The sequence below is a fragment of the Lissotriton vulgaris genome, chromosome 2_2 (genome assembly GCF_964263255.1).
Source record: "Lissotriton vulgaris chromosome 2_2, aLisVul1.2, whole genome shotgun sequence".
NCBI classification, from domain to species: domain Eukaryota; kingdom Metazoa; phylum Chordata; class Amphibia; order Caudata; family Salamandridae; genus Lissotriton; species Lissotriton vulgaris.
This window is the reverse complement of record NC_141688.1, coordinates 63,274,016-63,293,474: the sequence shown is the minus strand read 5'-3', so window position 1 is coordinate 63,293,474 and position 19,459 is coordinate 63,274,016. Positions and strand designations below refer to the sequence as shown.

Below are 19,459 nucleotides of genomic sequence, written 5' to 3'. Positions count from 1 at the left end.
GTGTAGGATTCATATCTCATCCATATTGGTAGGCATTTTTTAAGAGTGCTTGGCCTGGAGAAGTGCAAACTCGGGTTTTAGAACACAGTGGTTAGGGTTGGCTTTATTAACACTTTGACCACGGCGCGAATACTGCCGCGGTGCTGGCATTCTAATCAGCGGGTGGGGTTCGGACGGTCCCCGTCCGTCCTCCACACACGCACTCCTCCCACCCCACGCTCTTACGTCTACCCAAACAAGCCATTTTGAGAAACATTAGGATACTGACTGGGAAAAACATACTTTTCTAATCTGCACCATGTAGTTTGTATGCTACTGTTTGATGGATGTTCATAACACACTGTGCTAGATTACGATTGTAACTTATGAACTACACAGTAACAAAAGGATCTCTGTGACAAAAGCAGTTACCCACTGAGCTTTTCACATAAAATACAGTTCTGTGAACTGCATGGTACACTAACCCTATGAGCTACCTTAGAAGAGCCAATCCGGTCACTAGACAAAACTCAAAACTCTCTGCAGCGGAAAGATTAATCACAAGAGATATCTTGACACATTTACTGTTGTGTTCAGCAGTTTGTGCCATAGACAGTATATTAATAAGCATGCTTAGTAAAGACATGACTGACGGGACATTGGAGGTTAGGGTGTTGACATGTTAAACCCTGGCCCACCAGTCCTCGCTATAGTGATTGGGTGTGATGGGCAAAGATTGTGGAATCTTACTGGGACATTTGGCAGTGGGGTTGTGGCTCTCCTTCCGCTCTCCTTCTGGCCACTACTATTGGGTTCAGTGGGTCTGCTTCGTGCTGGCCAGAAAAGTCATGGTAGACCTTAATTGCCTGATGATCAATAATGCGGTAACACTCCTGTATTTCTCCTACTGGCTTCTGTCTCCTTCTTTCCATAACTTGTCCTCTCTTTCCTTCGCTTGTTCTCTTCTCTCCACACATGCCCCCCCTCCTGCCCCTTGTTCTTTTTGCCAAGTTGTATCTTCCCTCCCTCATGCTCTCCTTCTCTGCCATGTTCTCTGTTGACCCACTCTCTCGTTCCCTTTGTCTCTGTTCCCTTCATTCCTCTTTCCTTCATCTCTGCTCCACTATTACTTCCATTATCGTCTTCACTCCCACGCTCATTAACTCTGTGTAGTAATTCACAGCACTACATATGAAGGTTAACAAGTTCTTTATTCATAGGTTTACAAGGATGTCGTCAGCTGTCTTCTGAGAGTGGCGCTGCTCTGTCAACATTCTAGAGCGAGCGCCTGTTGACACATGGGGTGTACCAAGTACAGCTGTAAGGGAGGGGGGAACGGGCACATGGGTGAAGGGCCAAGCCAAGGGGCTAGTTACAACACATCATCCTCCCTACAGAAACAGGTAACAGAAGATGAGAACCATTGCAGAACAAGACAGAAATCCTAATGGGAGCTATCTCATTAGGTACTGTTTTTGCCATTGGGGGGCGTGCCTTTGCCTACCACTTTTCCTGTCCAATGTTGTCTCCCCTCTGACGTCTCCACCCTCAAACCTCACGGTGTGTGACCTGGAAACTTCCCTACCTGCTGGCACTACCCTGTCCTGGCTCCACATTCTTCCATCTTCCATGACTACGGAATTCTTGTTAAGAGTCTTGATCGTACTGGGGGCATAGAACTTGTCTCCTCCTATTCTCAGTCTCTCCGGCTTCTTTACACAAACTCTTTGTCCTTGCTGAAATCCTCTCTCCTTAGCTCCCCACTTCCTGTCATACCAGTCTTTGTATTTGCGTTGATTAGCTTCTATTTTCCTCTTGATCTCCTGGGGGTTGGCTTCCACAATTTGGCTCCTTCCCATCCAACTGGGTGTGAGTTTAGTGCCCGCTTTTCTTCCTCTAAGTAGCTCGAAAGGTGTGCATCCTGTGGTAGACTTAGGCGTGGTATGATAGGCCCACAGCATGTCCCTTAATGCTTCCTCAATGTTCCGTCCCGCTTGTTTTGCCAGCTGTATGCACTCTTTCACCATGCGGTTTACTCTTTCCACCTTGCCGTTAGCTTTGGGGCAGTACAGTGGCGTGCGGACATGCGCAATGGAACAGTCCTTGAGGAATTCCTTCATCTCTTCAGATATAAGCTGTACGCCATTATCCGTCACCAGAGTCTCAGGCACTCCTTCTCTTGTGAACACCTCTCTCATGAACTCGATGATCGTTCGGGTGTTCACGTTGTGGACTACCTTGTAGGTCACCCAACTCGAATAGTAATCCACCATGACTATAAGGTACCAGTCTTGAGGCCCTCTACCATGTATCGGCCCGGTTATGTCCAAGCCAAGCTTGTTCCACGGAGCTTCAGGTACCTCCACAGGTGACAAGGGTGCTCTTCTCACGGTCTTGGACTTGTCGCTCAAGCTGCATGCGTAGCAATCACGCACCTTGTCCTCCATCTCACTGTCCATCATTGGGAACCAGTAGTCCGTACGAAGTCTAGCCTTGCTCAGGCTTCTTCCCAAGTGACCTTCATGGGCTAGCTCCACAATTTGGTTCCTCAAAGCTTCTGGAGGGACCAGTTTCCCGGATTTCAATATCAGATCTCCTTCCACTGATAGATCCTCTCTCACGTTCCAATATGGTTGGATCTCGGTCTCCATGTCTTTACACTTCTTCGGCCATCCCGTGAGTATAAACCTCCTTACTTTCTTCAGTGTCTCATCCTGACTCATTTGAATCTCCCAGGTATCCTTTTCTATGGCTGCGAGCCGCAACTCCAGGATTGGGTCACTTCTCATCTTCTCCACCACCTCTTCCTCCGCCGGCGCTCTCGACAGAAAATCAGCTACCCTATTCTGCTGTCCAGGAATGTAAGACACTCTGAAATTGTAGGCTTGTAGTCCGACTGCCCACTTGGCTATACGTGGCGTCATGCTCTCCATATCTTTTTTTGTGAACAAAGAGACCAAAGGCTTGTGGTCAGTCTGCACTTCAAAAGGAGTTCCCCAGATGAAAAATTTGTAGTGGCAGACTGCCCAGTAGACCGCTAGTGCTTCTTTCTCTATAGTAGAGTAGTTTTTTTCTGATGCCGTGAGAGTCCTGGATGCAAAAGCCACCACATTGACTTTGCTCCCCTCTCTTTGTGCTAGAGTGGCCCCTATCCCATGGTTGCTGGCATCCGTCGAGATGATGGTCTCTCCATTGGGGTCAAACTTCCCAATGAATGGGGCTTCAATAATGGCCTTCTTGATGTCTCTCATTGCCATCTCTTGTTCCTTGCCCCAATCGAAAATACTGTCTTTTTTAATCAAGTCTCTTAGAGGCTGTGACACCATCGCAAAGTCTTTAATGAACTTGGCCATGTATTCAGCAAGACCCAGAAATGACAGAATGTCCTCTTTAGACTTTGGAGTAGGAGCGTCTCTCACCGCCCTGATCAGGTCACTCTTCGGCTTGATCCCTTCTTCCGAGAGAGTGTGCCCTAGGTAGTCTACAGCGCACACTCCTAACTTACATTTTGAAGGTTTTGTGGTGAATCCCACTTCTCTCAATTTTCTCAATACCTCCTTAGCCATTTCGTTGTGCTCTGCCTCATTGCCCCCGTAAATTAGTATGTCATCTTGGAAGCAAAGGGTGTTCGTGCAGTCTTTTAATACATGTTGCATAACTCTTTGGAAGGCCGCAGCCGCAGACGCCAAGCCAAATGGCATGCGCAAGAACTTGAAGTTTCCAAACGGGGTTGTGAATGCAGTGAGCAGTTGAGAATCTGGGTGAAGTCTAATCTGATAATAGGCTGATGATAAGTCCAGCACGCTGAAATACTTTGCTCCTTTAATCGTGCTCAACATTTCGCCTATTCTGGGAAGGGGATATCTGTCCACCAGGATGTTGGCGTTGAGGCCCCTCAGGTCCACACAGAGCCTAATGGTATTCCCTCCATCTTTTGCCGTGATCACGATCGGGGCTAACCAAGCAGAACTTTCTATTTCTTCGATGACCCCCTGACTAATCAGTCTCTGAAGTTCCTGCTCAAGGGGCTCCCTCATGCGCAAGGGTATGGATCTAGTCTTATGCACCACAGGTTCTGCCCCCTCCTTGAGGATGATCTTGTGCATATAATTCTTAAACACACCTAGATTGTCACTGAACACTTCTTTAAACTCTTCCGTAAGGTTTACCGCTATGCCCACAGGGTCAATTAACATCACTTGTTCTGTGTTATTTGGGTCTAATGTGATACCTAACTGTTTCTGATGCTTCCAGCCCAGCAGTGTTGAGCCCCTGGAGGATACATACACTTTTCCCACCGTGTGTCTATCCTTAAAGGAAATCCTCATCGTCACCATGCCCTCCAGTGGTATCCTCCCTTCATTGTACCCCTTGGGATTGATGTCAGGTCGTAACAATTTTACAGGGTGATTAGCAAACTTTTCCTCAAATACATTTTTATCCACCAGGGTGTAGGGGGAGCAGGAATCAGCATACATGCTAAATTTAACTCCATCTAGATGAACATCACATTTTGGATACGAGATCACGTCATCTTCCTCATCCCCACTCACTTGAAAAACATATGATCTTTCCCTTTCCTCCCCTTGAGAGTTTTCTTCAATGACATTAACATTTTTGACTGGCGTTTTGCACACTTTAGAGAAGTGTCCCCACCTGTTGCACTTCCTACACTGTACATTCCTAGCAGGGCACTTCCAGTTACTTGCCAAATGGTTTGGACTCCCACATTTGAAACACACTACGGGGCCTGACTTACTACGCACCCCTTCTTTGTTTTTGTCCCCCACTTTGCATACAGTTTCTCCCTCAGTACTAGGCTTATTTTCTGTCCTCTCTTTACTTGCCCCCTCTGGTGATTTCATTTCCCTAATGCATCTCGCGGTGTGTTCCAGACCCTTGGCTATGTTAATAGCTTCTTCTAGGTTAGGATTCTTGGTGAGTAACTCCTCCTGAGTCTTAGTGTCATTAGTGCACCGCACCAGTTGATCTCTGATCAAAGAGTCGGTGATTTGCCCAAATTCCCATGTAGCAGACAACCCTCTAAGTACCGCTATGTAATTGCTCACTTTTTCTTCCCTCTTCTGCACCCTCTTAAAAAACTTGTGCCTTTCCATTACTACATTTATCTTCTCTTTAAAATGAGCTCCCAGTTCCCTGAGTGTGCTTTCATATACATTGACACCTTCCTCCACTTCCTCATGCTCGTCTTCTACTAACCTCCCTGTTATGTCTTCATAGATCTTTCTCCCATGAGTACCCAAGTTGTGAAGTAGTATGTGTTGCTTGCGTGTATTGGTGTAATTGCTACCACCTATGGCAATCAGATACGATTTGAAAATGCCTTCCCACCTCCTCCATGGTATGTCAGGTTCTCCTAATTCATTTAAAAAGGGGGGAGGTTGACTCATGCCCGCCCCCGCCATTGCCATGCAGGGTTAAATTACCTGTAAAAGACCTTGCCTGCGAAGCAGACCAAAAATATGCAGAGGAAACCCTAACTTTAAATGTAAAGACACTGTAACTTTACACTGTGTGACCCCAAAGAATACCAATATCACTATTCTTTTAAATCAACACAAACATTCAAAAGAGAACACTTTTTTGATGAAATTGTGGTAGTCCCCTTTCTACTTCCACCAAATGCCACTCCTCAGACTACTGGCCCCCTCCCACTGGCGGGACCTTCCTGTTGAGGAGACTTCCCCTCATACAATCTCCCCCAGTCACGTCAGAAAACTCGTGGAGTCTCGAGGTGAAGGCAGGTAAGCTTCTCCACAAAACTGTTCGATGCTCTCTCTTGTTCACAGGCTCTGGGGCGGGAGTTAAGTTAATTAGTGCAGCACGATGAAAGACGATCTCGAGGCAAACACGCTGCCTCGCATCGTAGACCTAACGAAGCGTTTGGCTTTCCTTTTCTGCTTCACGCCACCGTTACCCTGACTCTGTGAAGCGCAGAGCGCAGCGCGTCGCTTGGATTGCTTAATCCCTCTTTAACACGCCGCCGGCTGAAACAGCTAGATTCCTCTCAGGCGCCGTTAATTTCTTCACACTCTGCCTGCGCGCTAACTGTGCCCTGAATGACACCCGACTATGGCGCGCTGGTATCAGGAGCCACGCTGGACTGTGTGAAGGGAAATCCCGGTGCCCGGCCCGACACCCGATAGTGGTTCCCACCGCCCTTCTCACCTTGTGGGCTGAATCACAGGAGGATAGACGCTGTAGGGTCACGACCTCTTACTAGAAGTGCTTTGAAGTCAGCACCGTTCACGCTCGCGCCGCATCAATCTTCTCCACCAGCGCTTGATTCTGACTCCGCTCTTCTTTTAAAAGCGTCTCCTCAGCTTCGCCTCCTTAAGACATCAAAACTTTTATTGACAGCATTGACTTCACCAGGGGACGACATCCGCTGTCCCTGGCACAGCTTTCCTCGTCCTCGTCGCCAAAGAATGTAGTAATTCACAGCACTACATATGAAGGTTAACAAGTTCTTTATTCATAGGTTTACAAGGATGTCGTCAGCTGTCTTCTGAGAGTGGCGCTGCTCTGTCAACATTCTAGAGCGAGCGCCTGTTGACACATGGGGTGTACCAAGTACAGCTGTAAGGGAGGGGGGAACGGGCACATGGGTGAAGGGCCAAGCCAAGGGGCTAGTTACAACACTCTGCTTCGTGATTTGTTCTTGTCGACTTTCCCGCCCTCATTTTCCTTTACTTTTCTTTATTCCTCTGCTGCCTCCTTGCTTTCGGCTCCTGCTAGCTTTCATATACAGTTCTTCACTCTCAGTTTCCCTGTTCTCATCATCTCCTCTCCCCTTCTCTCTTCGTTCCTTTTCTTGACTTCTCTCTGCTTGTCCTCTTTCCCTCCCCCTTTCCCTGCCTTCTTCTCATTAAAGCTCCCCGGTCTCAGCTGTAAGCTTCCTTCCTTCAGTATGCAGCTCACCTCCGCGTGCAGGTCTCGTTAGTGGAACCTGTTCCCTTCTTAGCATCTGAGCAGACTTCTAACTAAGCCTTTAGCATAAGCAGTGTCCCGGGGGCAGATCTCGGGGGACACCGAGCTGGGGTTACATGCCATGAAGGCCGCAGAATCTCACCAGGTGATGCAAGGAGCTCGGAAGCTGTCGTGAGGCAACTTCTCTTTTGCCTGCCCGAGCAAATACTGCACAGAAGCAACATTAGATTGAATTATTCCTGCAAAGCCCCAGCTAAATCCTCATCATTATGGAAGTTCAGGAAGGTAGCATTTATACCTTCTCGTTTGATGCCTGGCTGTTAAAATAGGACTTCCGTACCGGCTGAGGAACTGCCGTTGTGGCTGGGTTGTGTTGTAAATAGTGTTGTATAGTGTTCCAAGCTCCTACAAAGGGTTATCAGGTCTGAGTATGAGAAGCACTGCTGTTTAATATCTGATTCCTGTGATTATGGAGGATTGTGTTTCTAATGTATAAAATATTCAGGGGTGTACCTTAGTCAGTGAGTTTCCAGGGGGGCTGGTGGGTGAATCTCACAATTACCAACTGGAAACGCAGTGGGCTGGAGGGTGGAGGGATGAAATAACCAAGGTTTGGGATGGACTGTTTCCATGAGGAATAAGGTCAGTACTGATTTGCATTAGGCGGGTCTGGCACAGTCGGAGCAAAACAATGGGTTGGAATACTACTAGAGCGTTTGCCACCTAATAACTATTCACAAGTATTCATCCCATCAACTTTTGGGTGTTTGATTGGCAGTAGTGAGCCTGGAAACCTGGGACCGGTGAAGCTTTCCAAGCCAACTACTGCCAATGTTTGTAAATTCCTAAAAGCAGTACATTTGCATCAATTCAAGGAGTACGTCAGTGGGTGCAGATGTACTACTTTTTTTGATAAACCGGTCCCCCTATATGTTTATGATCCCAAGCCAAAAGATGATCATGTTAGAAACCTCTTACTGAAATGAAAACAACTAGAAAACTGACGCAGCCATAGCAGACCCGACTCAGGGTCCCCAGACCCAACTATCAAGCCAAGAATGCATTTATTTGGGGGTGTCACACCTCAAACTCCACTCGCTTCCCGCCAAAGCTACTCCTCTGAATGTATTAATACAGGCAATGGTGAGGAAAAGGGCAACATTGTTCTTTATATCTGTAACAGAACTGTGTAGTTATAATACGAATTAGTTGGTAATTTGAGGCCTGTCTTTCAAGTGTGATTGAGACTGTGACTAATGGATGTGCTAGCAAATTGTATGTGCCTGGCCCCTGTGACAGCCTTTCTAACCGAGCCATCTCTTTCTCTGTTTGTGTTTTGTGCAGGTGATGCAGAGGGTGACCACTGGAGGGTTGAGCATGCATAACCCAATCCTGGCATGCTGGCAGCCTATATTACTCCTGGTGCTGGGATCGGTCCTGTCGGGCTCTGCCACGGGGTGCCCTCGTCACTGTGAGTGCTTGGCCCAAGAGCGCTCTGTCCTTTGCCACCGCAAGAAGTTTGTGAGCATCCCCGAAGGGATCCCAACAGAGACCCGGCTCTTGGACCTGGGCAAGAACCGGATAAAGAATATCAACCAGGATGACTTTTCCAGCTACCCCCACTTGGAAGAGCTGGACCTAAATGAGAATGTTTTGAACTCCATAGAGCCTGGGGCATTCAACAATCTTTACAACCTCAGGACACTTCTCCTCCGGAACAATCGGCTGAAACTGATCCCTCTGGGGGTTTTCACTGGCCTCAGCAATCTCACCAAGCTGGACATCAGTGAAAACAAGATTGTGATACTCTTGGATCATATGTTCCAGGACTTGTTTAACCTCAAGTCTTTAGAGGTTGGGGACAATGACCTGGTCTACATATCCCACCGGGCCTTCAACGGCCTCACTAGTCTTGAACAGCTGACCTTGGAAAAGTGTAACCTGACTTACATCCCCACCGAGGCCTTGTCTCACTTACACAATCTGATCATCCTGAGGCTCCGCCATCTGAATATCAATTCCATCAGGGACCACTCCTTCAAAAAGTTGCACCGGCTCAAGGTCCTCGAAATCTCTAACTGGCCTTACCTGGATACTATGACCTCCAATTGCCTCTATGGGCTTAACCTGACCTCCCTGTCCATCACTTATTGCAATCTGACGTCCATTCCATATGTGGCAATGCGACACCTGGTGTACCTCAGGTTCCTCAATTTGTCCTACAATCCCATTCTCACAATTGAAGGCTCCATGTTGCATGACCTACTCCGGCTGCAGGAGATTCACATGGTAGGTGGGCAGCTCACCATGGTAGAGCCTTATGCCTTCCGTGGCCTCAACTACCTTCACATCCTCAATGTGTCCAACAACCTCCTCACCACCCTGGAGGAGACCGCTTTCCATTCAGTTGGGAACCTGGAGACACTGATCTTAGACAACAACCCACTTGCCTGTGACTGCCGTCTTTTCTGGGTCTTCAGGCGCCGCTGGAGGTTAAACTTCAACAAGCAGCAGCCAACATGCGCGACCCCAGAGTTTGTACAGGGAAAAGAATTCAAAGACTTCCCGGATGTGCTTTTGCCTAACTACTTCACCTGCCGCAAAGCAAAAATACGGGACCGTAAGGCCCAGCAGATCCATGTCGATGAAGGTCATACAGTGTACTTTGTTTGCAGGGCAGATGGGGACCCTCCACCCACTATCATGTGGCAGTCCCCACGTCGACAGATTCTCTCCAGCAAGACCAATGGACGCCTCACGGTCTCCCCAGATGGCACCCTTGAGGTACGCTATGCTCAGATCCAGGACAATGGTACCTACCTATGCATCGCCAGCAATGCCGGTGGCAACGATACCTCCCTGGCCCACCTGCATGTTCGCAGCTACTCCCCGGACTGGCCGCATCAACCCAATAAGACCTTTGCTTTCATCTCTAACCAGCCCAATGAGAGTGATGCCAACAGCACCCGTGCCACCGTGCCTTTCCCATTTGACATCAAGACTTTAATTATTGCCACCACTATGGGATTCATCTCTTTCCTGGGTGTCGTCCTTTTCTGCCTGGTGCTCCTGTTCTTGTGGAGTCGGGGGAAAGGCAACACCAAGCACAATATAGAGATTGAGTATGTCCCTCGCAAGTCAGATGCTGGCATCAGCTCCGCGGATGCCCCACGGAAATTTAACATGAAAATGATCTGAACTGAGGGCACTTTAAGGACAAGGAGACATCACAGATCTGCCTCGAAAGAAGGGAAGGCACGGATAAAGACACAGTTACCTCTTTTTATTTTTCTCCTTCCCTCCTCCTATGACCTTTGATCCAGCAGCCCCTCCCCCTTCCAGTCTTTTTACTCGGACCCTCCGGAGCCGGGTACTGCTGGTGCCGCTCTTCCTAAGGGCGTGATTCTGACAGACTACATGGAGTGCAGCTATGGGAGGGGGTTGGGGCTGTCCAACGCCAATCAGAGAGGGCCACCAATGAACTGAGCTCTATTACTTTACCAGTTTCAATACTTGTGGATTTTTATGGAAAACGAAATAAAAAAACATTGAAAAAAATACCTTATATCAGATCCCAATTTGCTGTGTTTGTAGGGGGCGTATAGGCCAAGGATGTGTTACTGCCACTCTCAAATGTGGATTTGTAGTAGGGTATGAATGGCTAAAAAGATACTGAATCTTAATATGGAGAGCAAATTAAAACAAAAATGTTTCTTAATCTATTGTGATGATAAAAAGTATATTGCACATGTCTTCCATATTGGACACCCAAAACCACAACGCTTCCTGAAATAAATGACACTGCCTATTTACCCCACTTACTCAAACGTCCTCAAATATGCTCTGGCATATTTCTGTGACCCCCTGAACTGACTGACCAATTGTTTTATCACTCTATTCACTCCTAAATGCCAGTCCTGTCTTTCCCTCTCCAACGTATGGCACTTCCACACCATGACCACTCACAAAACACTTTCTGTGGCCTCCACCCATAAGCGACTTGTCGACCTCTGAGCTCATGTGTGTGCTTCCCTCAGTACACTTCCATTCGCTCTACCTCCCCCTCAGGTCCTGCAAGTGTCTAGCAGAGACTGCTGCCCCACCGGGTGTCCTTTCCTATCCAGTATTTGCCACGCTTACTCCAGTTTGTTTTAAAATTGAATGCGACGCAGATTTGATTAACTATTTACGAAGAATATTTGCTCTCCTACCTCTTTCTGAGAATAAGAAAACAGTGGGTTTAGCTTTCACTTGAGAGGACATTTCCATGGTGATAATCCCAGTCTTGAAGGCTTTGCCTTTTTTTTATTAGTTTCCCAGGTCCTTAATGAGGCGAGAAGGCCTTACAAAAATATGTTGATTATTCTTACAAGTCGAAGAAAAAGTACAAAATGTTTATAAATATGTTTTATGCGAGTTAAGCATGGTTGCCCCAGCAACAAAGGAAGTTTGGCAGTTTTCCCTCATATTGTTGGGTTAGCCCAGTATGAAGTGCGATTTTATTCATGCTGTACTTGGTCATTATATTTAGATCTTCTACATAAAATGTCTGATTGTGAATTATATTTTGGTTATTACTCATTAAAGCAGCTACTGCTTCAATTATGTGCAAACTTCTAAACTCTGGAGACCTCAGTGATGTAGCCTACACCTTCTAACTGGTACAGAGGTCCTCTGGGCTCTTCCCCTGACTATCTTGTGACTTACCACCAATAAAACCAGTTCAGTGTCTTTTTTCAAGGGGCAGGTGAGGCCTATAAAATAACTGGAGGCGAGATGTCAGCGACCACAGTGGCGACCCTGATGACTCGTAAGAATTGGGAGCTGAAGATTGTGCCAGGTAAGCAGTCTTCTCATCTAGCCTCAATTTGTCTGTGCTAGGTCAAAGAGAGTTGGCCCAAACACTACCAGACAATCCACACAATCATGGGGCATTACAATGAGCACCCCAAGTGCTGGTAGTAGGAATTGTTGCAAATAATTTAGTGAGCATTTGTTGAGGGTTTATTGCATCACTTAATTCAATTACTGAAGTAGAATGACATTGAATACTTCAACTCATAGCCAATATGTCATTGTGGCATCAAATTATGGTAAAAGATGCATAGGGTGCTGTTTCTCCAATCTAATGAAAACCTATGGTATACAACGTTGACAACGCGAGCGTTACAACGAAGTACCATTACCACGCGGTTATAACAACGAAAGTTGTTACAACGAATTGCGCTGGGTGGCGCTCAAGGATAATAAATGATTTCATTTACTATCCCAACACCTTCCCTACTATCCACGGGGACTGGTGTTGGAATAGTAAATTATATTTTTTAAATTTGCGCCCCCCCAACGCAAGTCGTTGTAACGACTTGTGTTGTTACAACCGCGTTGTAATGGTACGCATGGTAATGGTACGCGTGGTAGTGACATACATCCAAACCTATTGATCGACAATCGGGCCCTTCCGTCACCCAAAGGGCCTTTAATCTGTGCTATTTTCAAGGCAAGCTTCTTTTTTACCTGACATGTGTCCACATTTTCTCTGCACTGGAAAGAGTGCAGAGAAAATTTGTGACCAATTGTCCATCTCCAGGTTTTGAGGGAACCGGAATGAGGATCGGTTGTCATCATTCGTTCCACAATGATGAGTATTTGGCAGCCATTCTGCAAATCGTTATCACATCACTGTTACTATGGCGATAACATGAAGACCAATTGGTATGGTTTGAGTCACTCTTGTCTTATGGGATGAGGTGTGGTTGTCTTCAATGTTCTTCTCCATGTTGGTTAAAGTATCAGTGAATCATAAGGTCTTTCCTAAGTTGATGGAATGAGAACTCCTGTTAGTGGTTAGTCCTTCAAGATGAGCAAAACATATTTATTTCTCCATTTCATAATTTTTGGGTACGGAGGGAAAGCCAATCCCGTTAAATGAAATCATTTTGTTTATTGATTTATTATTTCAGCTAAGAGCCTTACAATAGTTGAAACTGTGATAAAAACAACTCAAAGTACAGACTTCTTTCTTAAAAGACACATGCAATTCAACTAAGGAGCATAACAACATTAAAGCACTGCATTCCATTCCAAGAAAAACAATCTACAAATTCATCAGAAATGTTAAAATGCAAATGTAGAGGAACATTAGGAGAGTATACAGTTCAGACCGCCATTAGCAGCTCAATGCAAAATGAGATGAGCATAAAACCACATAGACAGTTATCTGATTGAATTGATGCCTATCGTGGTGAGCATCTCTCTCAAGTAGGGTCACACAGCCCATAAAAAAAGACGCTACGGAGTTGAAGACATACATATCATGCGGCCTAATCCAAGGCACCAGTGCCGATTTAACACATTTAATCCTATGAAATTTGAAAAGGGGTAGGAGCCATCGCCTACACGCAGGGTCGTACTTTTTGCAGAACATAATGAAATGAGTTACTTTGTCTACCCTCCTAAGCTGCAACCACAATGATCAGATCAGACAGCGAGCCTGTGGGTTTGAAGTAGATGATCCCTGGTCAGCATAATACCCAGCTAGAATTTAACATACAGCGTTCGCTTAAGTTCAGGGTAAACCAAATCAGTGGTGCAGCTAGGCACTTTGCCGCCCATGGCGGTTCGTGTCTTTGCCGCCCTGCGGCCGGCGCTGAGGAGCAGGGGGCACCGCCCCAAAACTCCTGCTGCCTGATGCTGACCACCCTCCCCTTTGTTAAGCCACTGTACCAAATCCAGCTACCCAGTAAAAAGAGAGCGGCCAGCGTTGTTAAAATAATTGCATATAATAGATCTATATAGAATAGGCGCTTCCTCATCTTCATGCATTCGTGATATCGGTCTTTGGTCATCCTGCCTTACTCTGCTGGGATCTACCCACAAACACTCCATCTGCAACTCATTTAAAAGATTCGGTACATGGGATGGCCATGTGCTCCCCGCCACAAACGCCACTAGAAGTAGATTCTTCCAGGATTCTTAAATATACTACTGCCTTAGGGTTACTAATCAGCCTGACCCAGTAAAGGACTCATTGGGCTGAAACTAAGTTCTGCATAAAGTGCCAGCAAGGGAGTGCCTGGCTGTAGCCTCCGAAATGCTCCTAAGAAGTTGTTCTCGCCACTTGCAGTAGGAGTACATCTGCATACCCTCAGAGCTCCATCCTGTAATGTATTGCCACCACTGCTCTTTGTCTATTTGTAAGATAACACTAATGCTTCCGGCACCTGCCTTGTGCTTGAACTTCAAAACCAAATGTGGTTGCCTTTGGAATGTGACTACTCTAGTTTAAGTTCTCGGAAAACCCGATAACCAGGTAATCAAACCGCTTAACATTTTCCAAGAGCACGCGATCGATCATAGACTTCCGCTTAAAGCTGAAGGATGGCTTCAATACCATACAGTATTCCTAAAAGCGCGTTAGTAGCCCATGGGTGGCATTTTCTGTTTTCGCCATCAGTACTGCGTCATCAGCAAATATTTGTATTGGAACCCTCCTTCTGGCTATAGTGGGGATATTTAGGGGTTCTTCTGCCAAGTAGCCTGCTACATCATTTAAAAAGAGGCTAAAAAGTAAGGGCTCCAGCCCACAGCCTTCCCAGGTGCTCCTTTCTACTGGATAAGGTTCTGTACACTCACCACCTTGGCCAGACCTAACTCTGGCCGTACTGCTAGAGTGAAGAAGCTTTAAAGCCATTACCAGAGTAATGTCAACTCCAGTATCTACCTGGGATCTCCACTATTTTTCTCCGTTTAACTAGGTCAAAAGCTTCTTTCAGGTCTAGAAATATTAGAAACAGTGAAGACTCTACACAACTGTGAATTTGTATGAGATCATGTATAGTCGGAGGGCCTGATCGATGGTCCCTTTTTGTGACTGAAAACAGGCTTGCACTTCTGTCATAATGTTGCGGGAATCCACACAGCCCTGTAGGCGGTGAGCAGAACTTTCCTAAGAGCTTTACCTGCCCCATCCAGAATGGAGATCAGGCAGTAATTGGAAGGACTGCCACAATCGCCCTTCTTGTAGATTGGTACTTTAATGGCTGAACCCCAGGAGGAAGATACGGCGTTGCCAGTAAGCGCTGAGTTGGTCATTTTTGGTAAGAACACCGGTCCTTAGATGGAACTCCTCGGGGTAAATATCAATAGGCATAAGGTCCGAGTTGGCGCCTTGTGTTTCTTTATAGCACTCAGTGCTCTTTCCACCTTCGGTACCTAGATGTCGATTGCACAAGGCCCAATGCAAAGATCTTCATGCACCAACTGGGCACCAGAGGAGCCTGTGGGATTGGCTCTATATAGATCGCTGAAATGACTGGTCCATGCAGATGGACAAACATACGTTTCCAAAATATGCACTGCCTCCTTCTCGGCCTGCTTTACCTATTCCCACAATCTTTTCGTACTTTTCACAAGCAGGACCTCCCTCAGTTCCTCCCATAATGCCAGTTGGCGTAGAGATTTGTTAGTATTTAAAAGGCTTTTATATACATCACTGTATTTCTGAAATAGCAATTCAATTGGGGGCTACAGTGTTGCCGCACTAAGGTATACAATACAGCTCTCTTCATTTTAAAACATTCTTCAATCATACCAATTAGCCCCTGTAATCCATCATCCTCCAGTAAACCCGCAGTTTTAGGTCTGATAGGCTTGGACCACAGCGCCTTCAGCTCATTTACCATTTCATTGTAAGCTGCTAAGGTCCCAATAGTTGTCAGTCAGGGATTTCATAATTATGGCCTCATACATGGCCACTATACATTCTAGTAGTTTGTTGTATTCCAATAAAGAGATCCAAAGGAATAGTTAATGTAAGATACGTTTATTGAAGAGCACAGAGATAAGGCAGCTCATCCATTGCAGGCAGTTCGATTCTCTCCCAATGAAATTCACACATGTCACAGAACACAACAACATAGAAGTTTGAAGGATGCAAAATACTTAAAGTGGCAGAATGCATTTACGATTATAATATACATAGATACATATATCTATATATTCTTAAATGTAATTTAAGAATATCACACAGATGTCAATATTCTCCTGCTACTATTATCTGGGGTGATCACAAAACTCTCCTCTCCTGGGTTGTACACGCCGGCACACAACTTGGAACACAACATCAATCAGAGTACTACAGGACCGTGGTCACTCTCCACCCTTCTGACATAGTACACATCTGTATTTTTTTAGTTTAGAAAGGTTTATTGAAATATGTATAGAAAACATGTTACAGAAAAATAATAAGGAGAATAATAACTAAACCCAATGATAACAAAAGATACAAATACGTAAGATTTCATAAATTGCAAGAATAAAACCAATATGAAAGGGAAAACAAAGTCAAAGAGTACCGTATTAAAAATAGCTTTTTTATTATTTTTTGCTTTTTTGAGTTAGAAAGACAGGAAAAGGAAGGGGAAAAAAATGAAGGAAGAAAAAGAGAGAAGGGAAAAGAAAGAAAGAAACAGAATCCAATATCGACATCACATGCTATATACTGGTAGAACTGTCCAATGACAATATAATACAAAAAGCAATAAACAGTAAACAATCCTGTAATAAGTTCGTAAATTGAAGGTATGGACAAAGCAATCATGGCGGTTGAAAAACAAAGTTAGTGTCCTTGTTATGTAGTGCAGCGGAAGAAATATAGTTAATGAGAGAAGACCAAAAGGCCTCGTTATGAATAAGTTGCTGGGAGGTGGTTACAAAGGCTCTGTATTGCCTGTGATGATGTGTGAAATCAATAACGACTAGCCTATTTGTGAATTTGTATAGACTCAAGACTGTAAAACAGGGTACAAACCCTTTTGTTTGTTCATGAAGCCCTCACCCACCAACCTGGTTGATGGCATGCTTCATCATCGGGTCCACCCAGTGACACTGAGTGTGTCCCGGGTGTGCTTCGATGCCTTAATACAGCGGAGCAGGTATGTTTCTGAGTGTGCAGTGTAGTGACGTGAAGGTGAAGGCAGGAACCACCACCCATGACCTGTGTCCCCACCTATAATACAGCGTCAAATCAAGTTTCTAGTATTATCCGCAAACATTGGAAGATAATCAATTCAGGCACCAGAGAATGGGAGACCCAGCGCTTTGCATTTAAACGTGCTAACAACCTTAAAGACAAACTAGTGTCAACACGACCACGTGCCAGTCCTAAATCTATTGACAATACAGCCCTCAACTGTTGGGGCCTCCCCAAAGTCACTGGCCATTACCTATGTAACAACTGCAGTGTGTGCCAACTCACTAAACCAACAAAAAATCTCAACCTTGAACCTGGCAAAACCTGGACACAATGCCAACACACGAACTGCAACTCCAGCAACCTTGTGTACCTCATAACATGCCCCTGCGGGCTCCGTTATGTGGGCATGACGACCCGCAAAATCAGGACTAGAGTTTTTGAACACAAAAGCACGATCAGGTGTGGCAAAAACATCAGCAGACTGACAGAGCACTACCTCATGGCACACCACACCCCCCATGACATGTCCAGGACTGTCATTTAACAATTTGGCATTAACCAAACAGACAATGACCGGATCCTTCAAACAAAAGAACAGAGATGGATCTATCACCTCTCCACCCAGCAACTGGGTTTGGGCTTGAATGACTCCATACCTTGGAGCTCGCTGAAGACATGACTTTTTTCTCCCCACATGAAACACTACTGTTGATTCCTCTGCGTGCTAGATGTCCCTCTGTTGTATTAGCCAGTTATAATACTCCAGGCCGCACAACTTAACCCTACAGCGCTTTTTAAGTCCTTTTTTCACCATTAGAGCTCTCTAATTCTCAACCGTTCATGTTACTATACCTGTACACTAATGTGTGTACACTGGATACAGCTTACATAGCCACACCCAATGCGCAGGCGCCGACATTGGGTACCGCGCATGCTCATAGCAGAATACACTACTATCCCGCCCATGGGCTTGCTCACAGCAAGAAACACTACTCTCCCGCACATGCTCAACACAGCCATGACTCAGCTTGTCCCCGCACATGAGCATGCTCACAGCAGGATACACTTCTCTCCCGCACATTTGCAGCATAGCCATGACTCAGCGTGTCCCCACACAGTCTGTTTTCTCTGTCCTACCCTGAACAGGTGTTCTGAATGATGCAGACTGCATTTAAGACACAAACACGGCCCAGGACAGTCTTACGGAGGCCGCAGAGACAACAAGAGGTTGAATGCAGACACTGACCGAAAGTTTTGTGAGTAAACCGAGCGCTTCAGCTACAAGCCGGGTAAGCTCTCTCTCCTCCACAGGTCCCTAACCCCCTGTGGCCCCTTTTTCTTTCCAGGGTCCACTCCTCCGCCGGACTACTCCATGGGGCTAATTTGGCAAAAAGCCAACACGAGGATAATCTTCCTTTCATGCACCTACCACAGTTTTTTTGTGTTGATGCGCTTATGATGTTTAGCCCACCACAAAACTTCATGTATATATGATAACTTTCACGGACTAGCTACCTAGTCCTCTCTCTCTCCTTTGATAGTGGGATATAGCCTGTGATGATAACATGGAAGATTCCACCAGGCAGAAAAAGAGACTTTGGAGGTATCTTTCCAGTTCGATGTTATAACCTGAAATGCAATGGCAATAGAAAAATCTATAAATTACCCTATTTTGCAAGCAGCCAACCAACGCTTAGAGGAACTACCCACAAATATAGAGGGAATATCAAAATGGAATGGAATGGAAGAGTATTTATATAGCGCCTAACTACCCGGAAGCCTGGTAGCGCTGAGGAAGAGGAAGTGGTTGAACAAATAAAGGCAATAGTCTTGCATACTTTTGTCCCAAAAATGAAAATATTAGGGCAAAGAAAAAAGGAATGAAGATATTTACCAGGAGTATTTTTGCAAGACCAGAAGTTAGGGGATAGGGAAGGGATACATTTAGAAACAGCCAATGAAGTTAAAAATAGTCTCTGATAAAAATAGTAAAGTGTTTGAGTAGTGCTGGCATTGCATGAAATGTGGTGAATCCGAGTCCAAATAGAGTTCCGGTTAAGTTGTATGTAGACTGAAATTACTGGAAAGAAAGAAATTGCTTAATATGTAATAGATGTTTAACCTGTAAAACACCTTTTAAAATCCAGTCTTTCCAGAAAAGAGTACGGTTGGACACTTTGATGGATTTATTATACCAAATAGAGGACTCCAAAAATAACTGAAGAGGAGAACGTAATTTGGTAAGAATCTGATCAAAAGTAGATATGAGATATGAAATAGTAGGGGAATTAAAAGAATGGGGAGGATGAGGAAGGCACTCTAGCAAAGAGAAGGGAAATAGATAAATAAGCGATTCCTCTTATTTATGCCATACTGATAAGGGAGGATCATCAGATGAGGAAAAATAGGGTAAGGCTTGTCGAAGTAGGAATGAGGATTGATATTGGCGAAAGTTGGGAAAAAAAACCCCACCTTTATCCTATGTGGCAGAGAGAGCAGAAAGAGAGATACAAGCTTGATTTTAAAGGAACCCTTATCGGTAACATAGAAAGGTAA

General features: G+C 45.4%; 1 protein-coding gene across 3 annotated transcripts in view; it reads left to right on the top strand.

Moving 5' to 3' along the window:
- Positions 1-10,495, top strand: part of LINGO1 (leucine rich repeat and Ig domain containing 1) — a 922,926-nt gene extending 912,431 nt beyond the window's left edge. For all 3 annotated transcript variants that reach the window (XM_086959297.1, XM_086959298.1, XM_086959296.1), the window contains one exon: positions 8,275-10,495. In XM_086959297.1, coding sequence (XP_086815423.1) covers positions 8,275-10,128 — 1,854 coding nt within the window. In that variant the 3' untranslated portion in view covers positions 10,129-10,495. The remainder of the gene's footprint in view (positions 1-8,274) is intronic.
- The last annotated feature ends 8,964 nt before the right edge of the window (positions 10,496-19,459 follow it).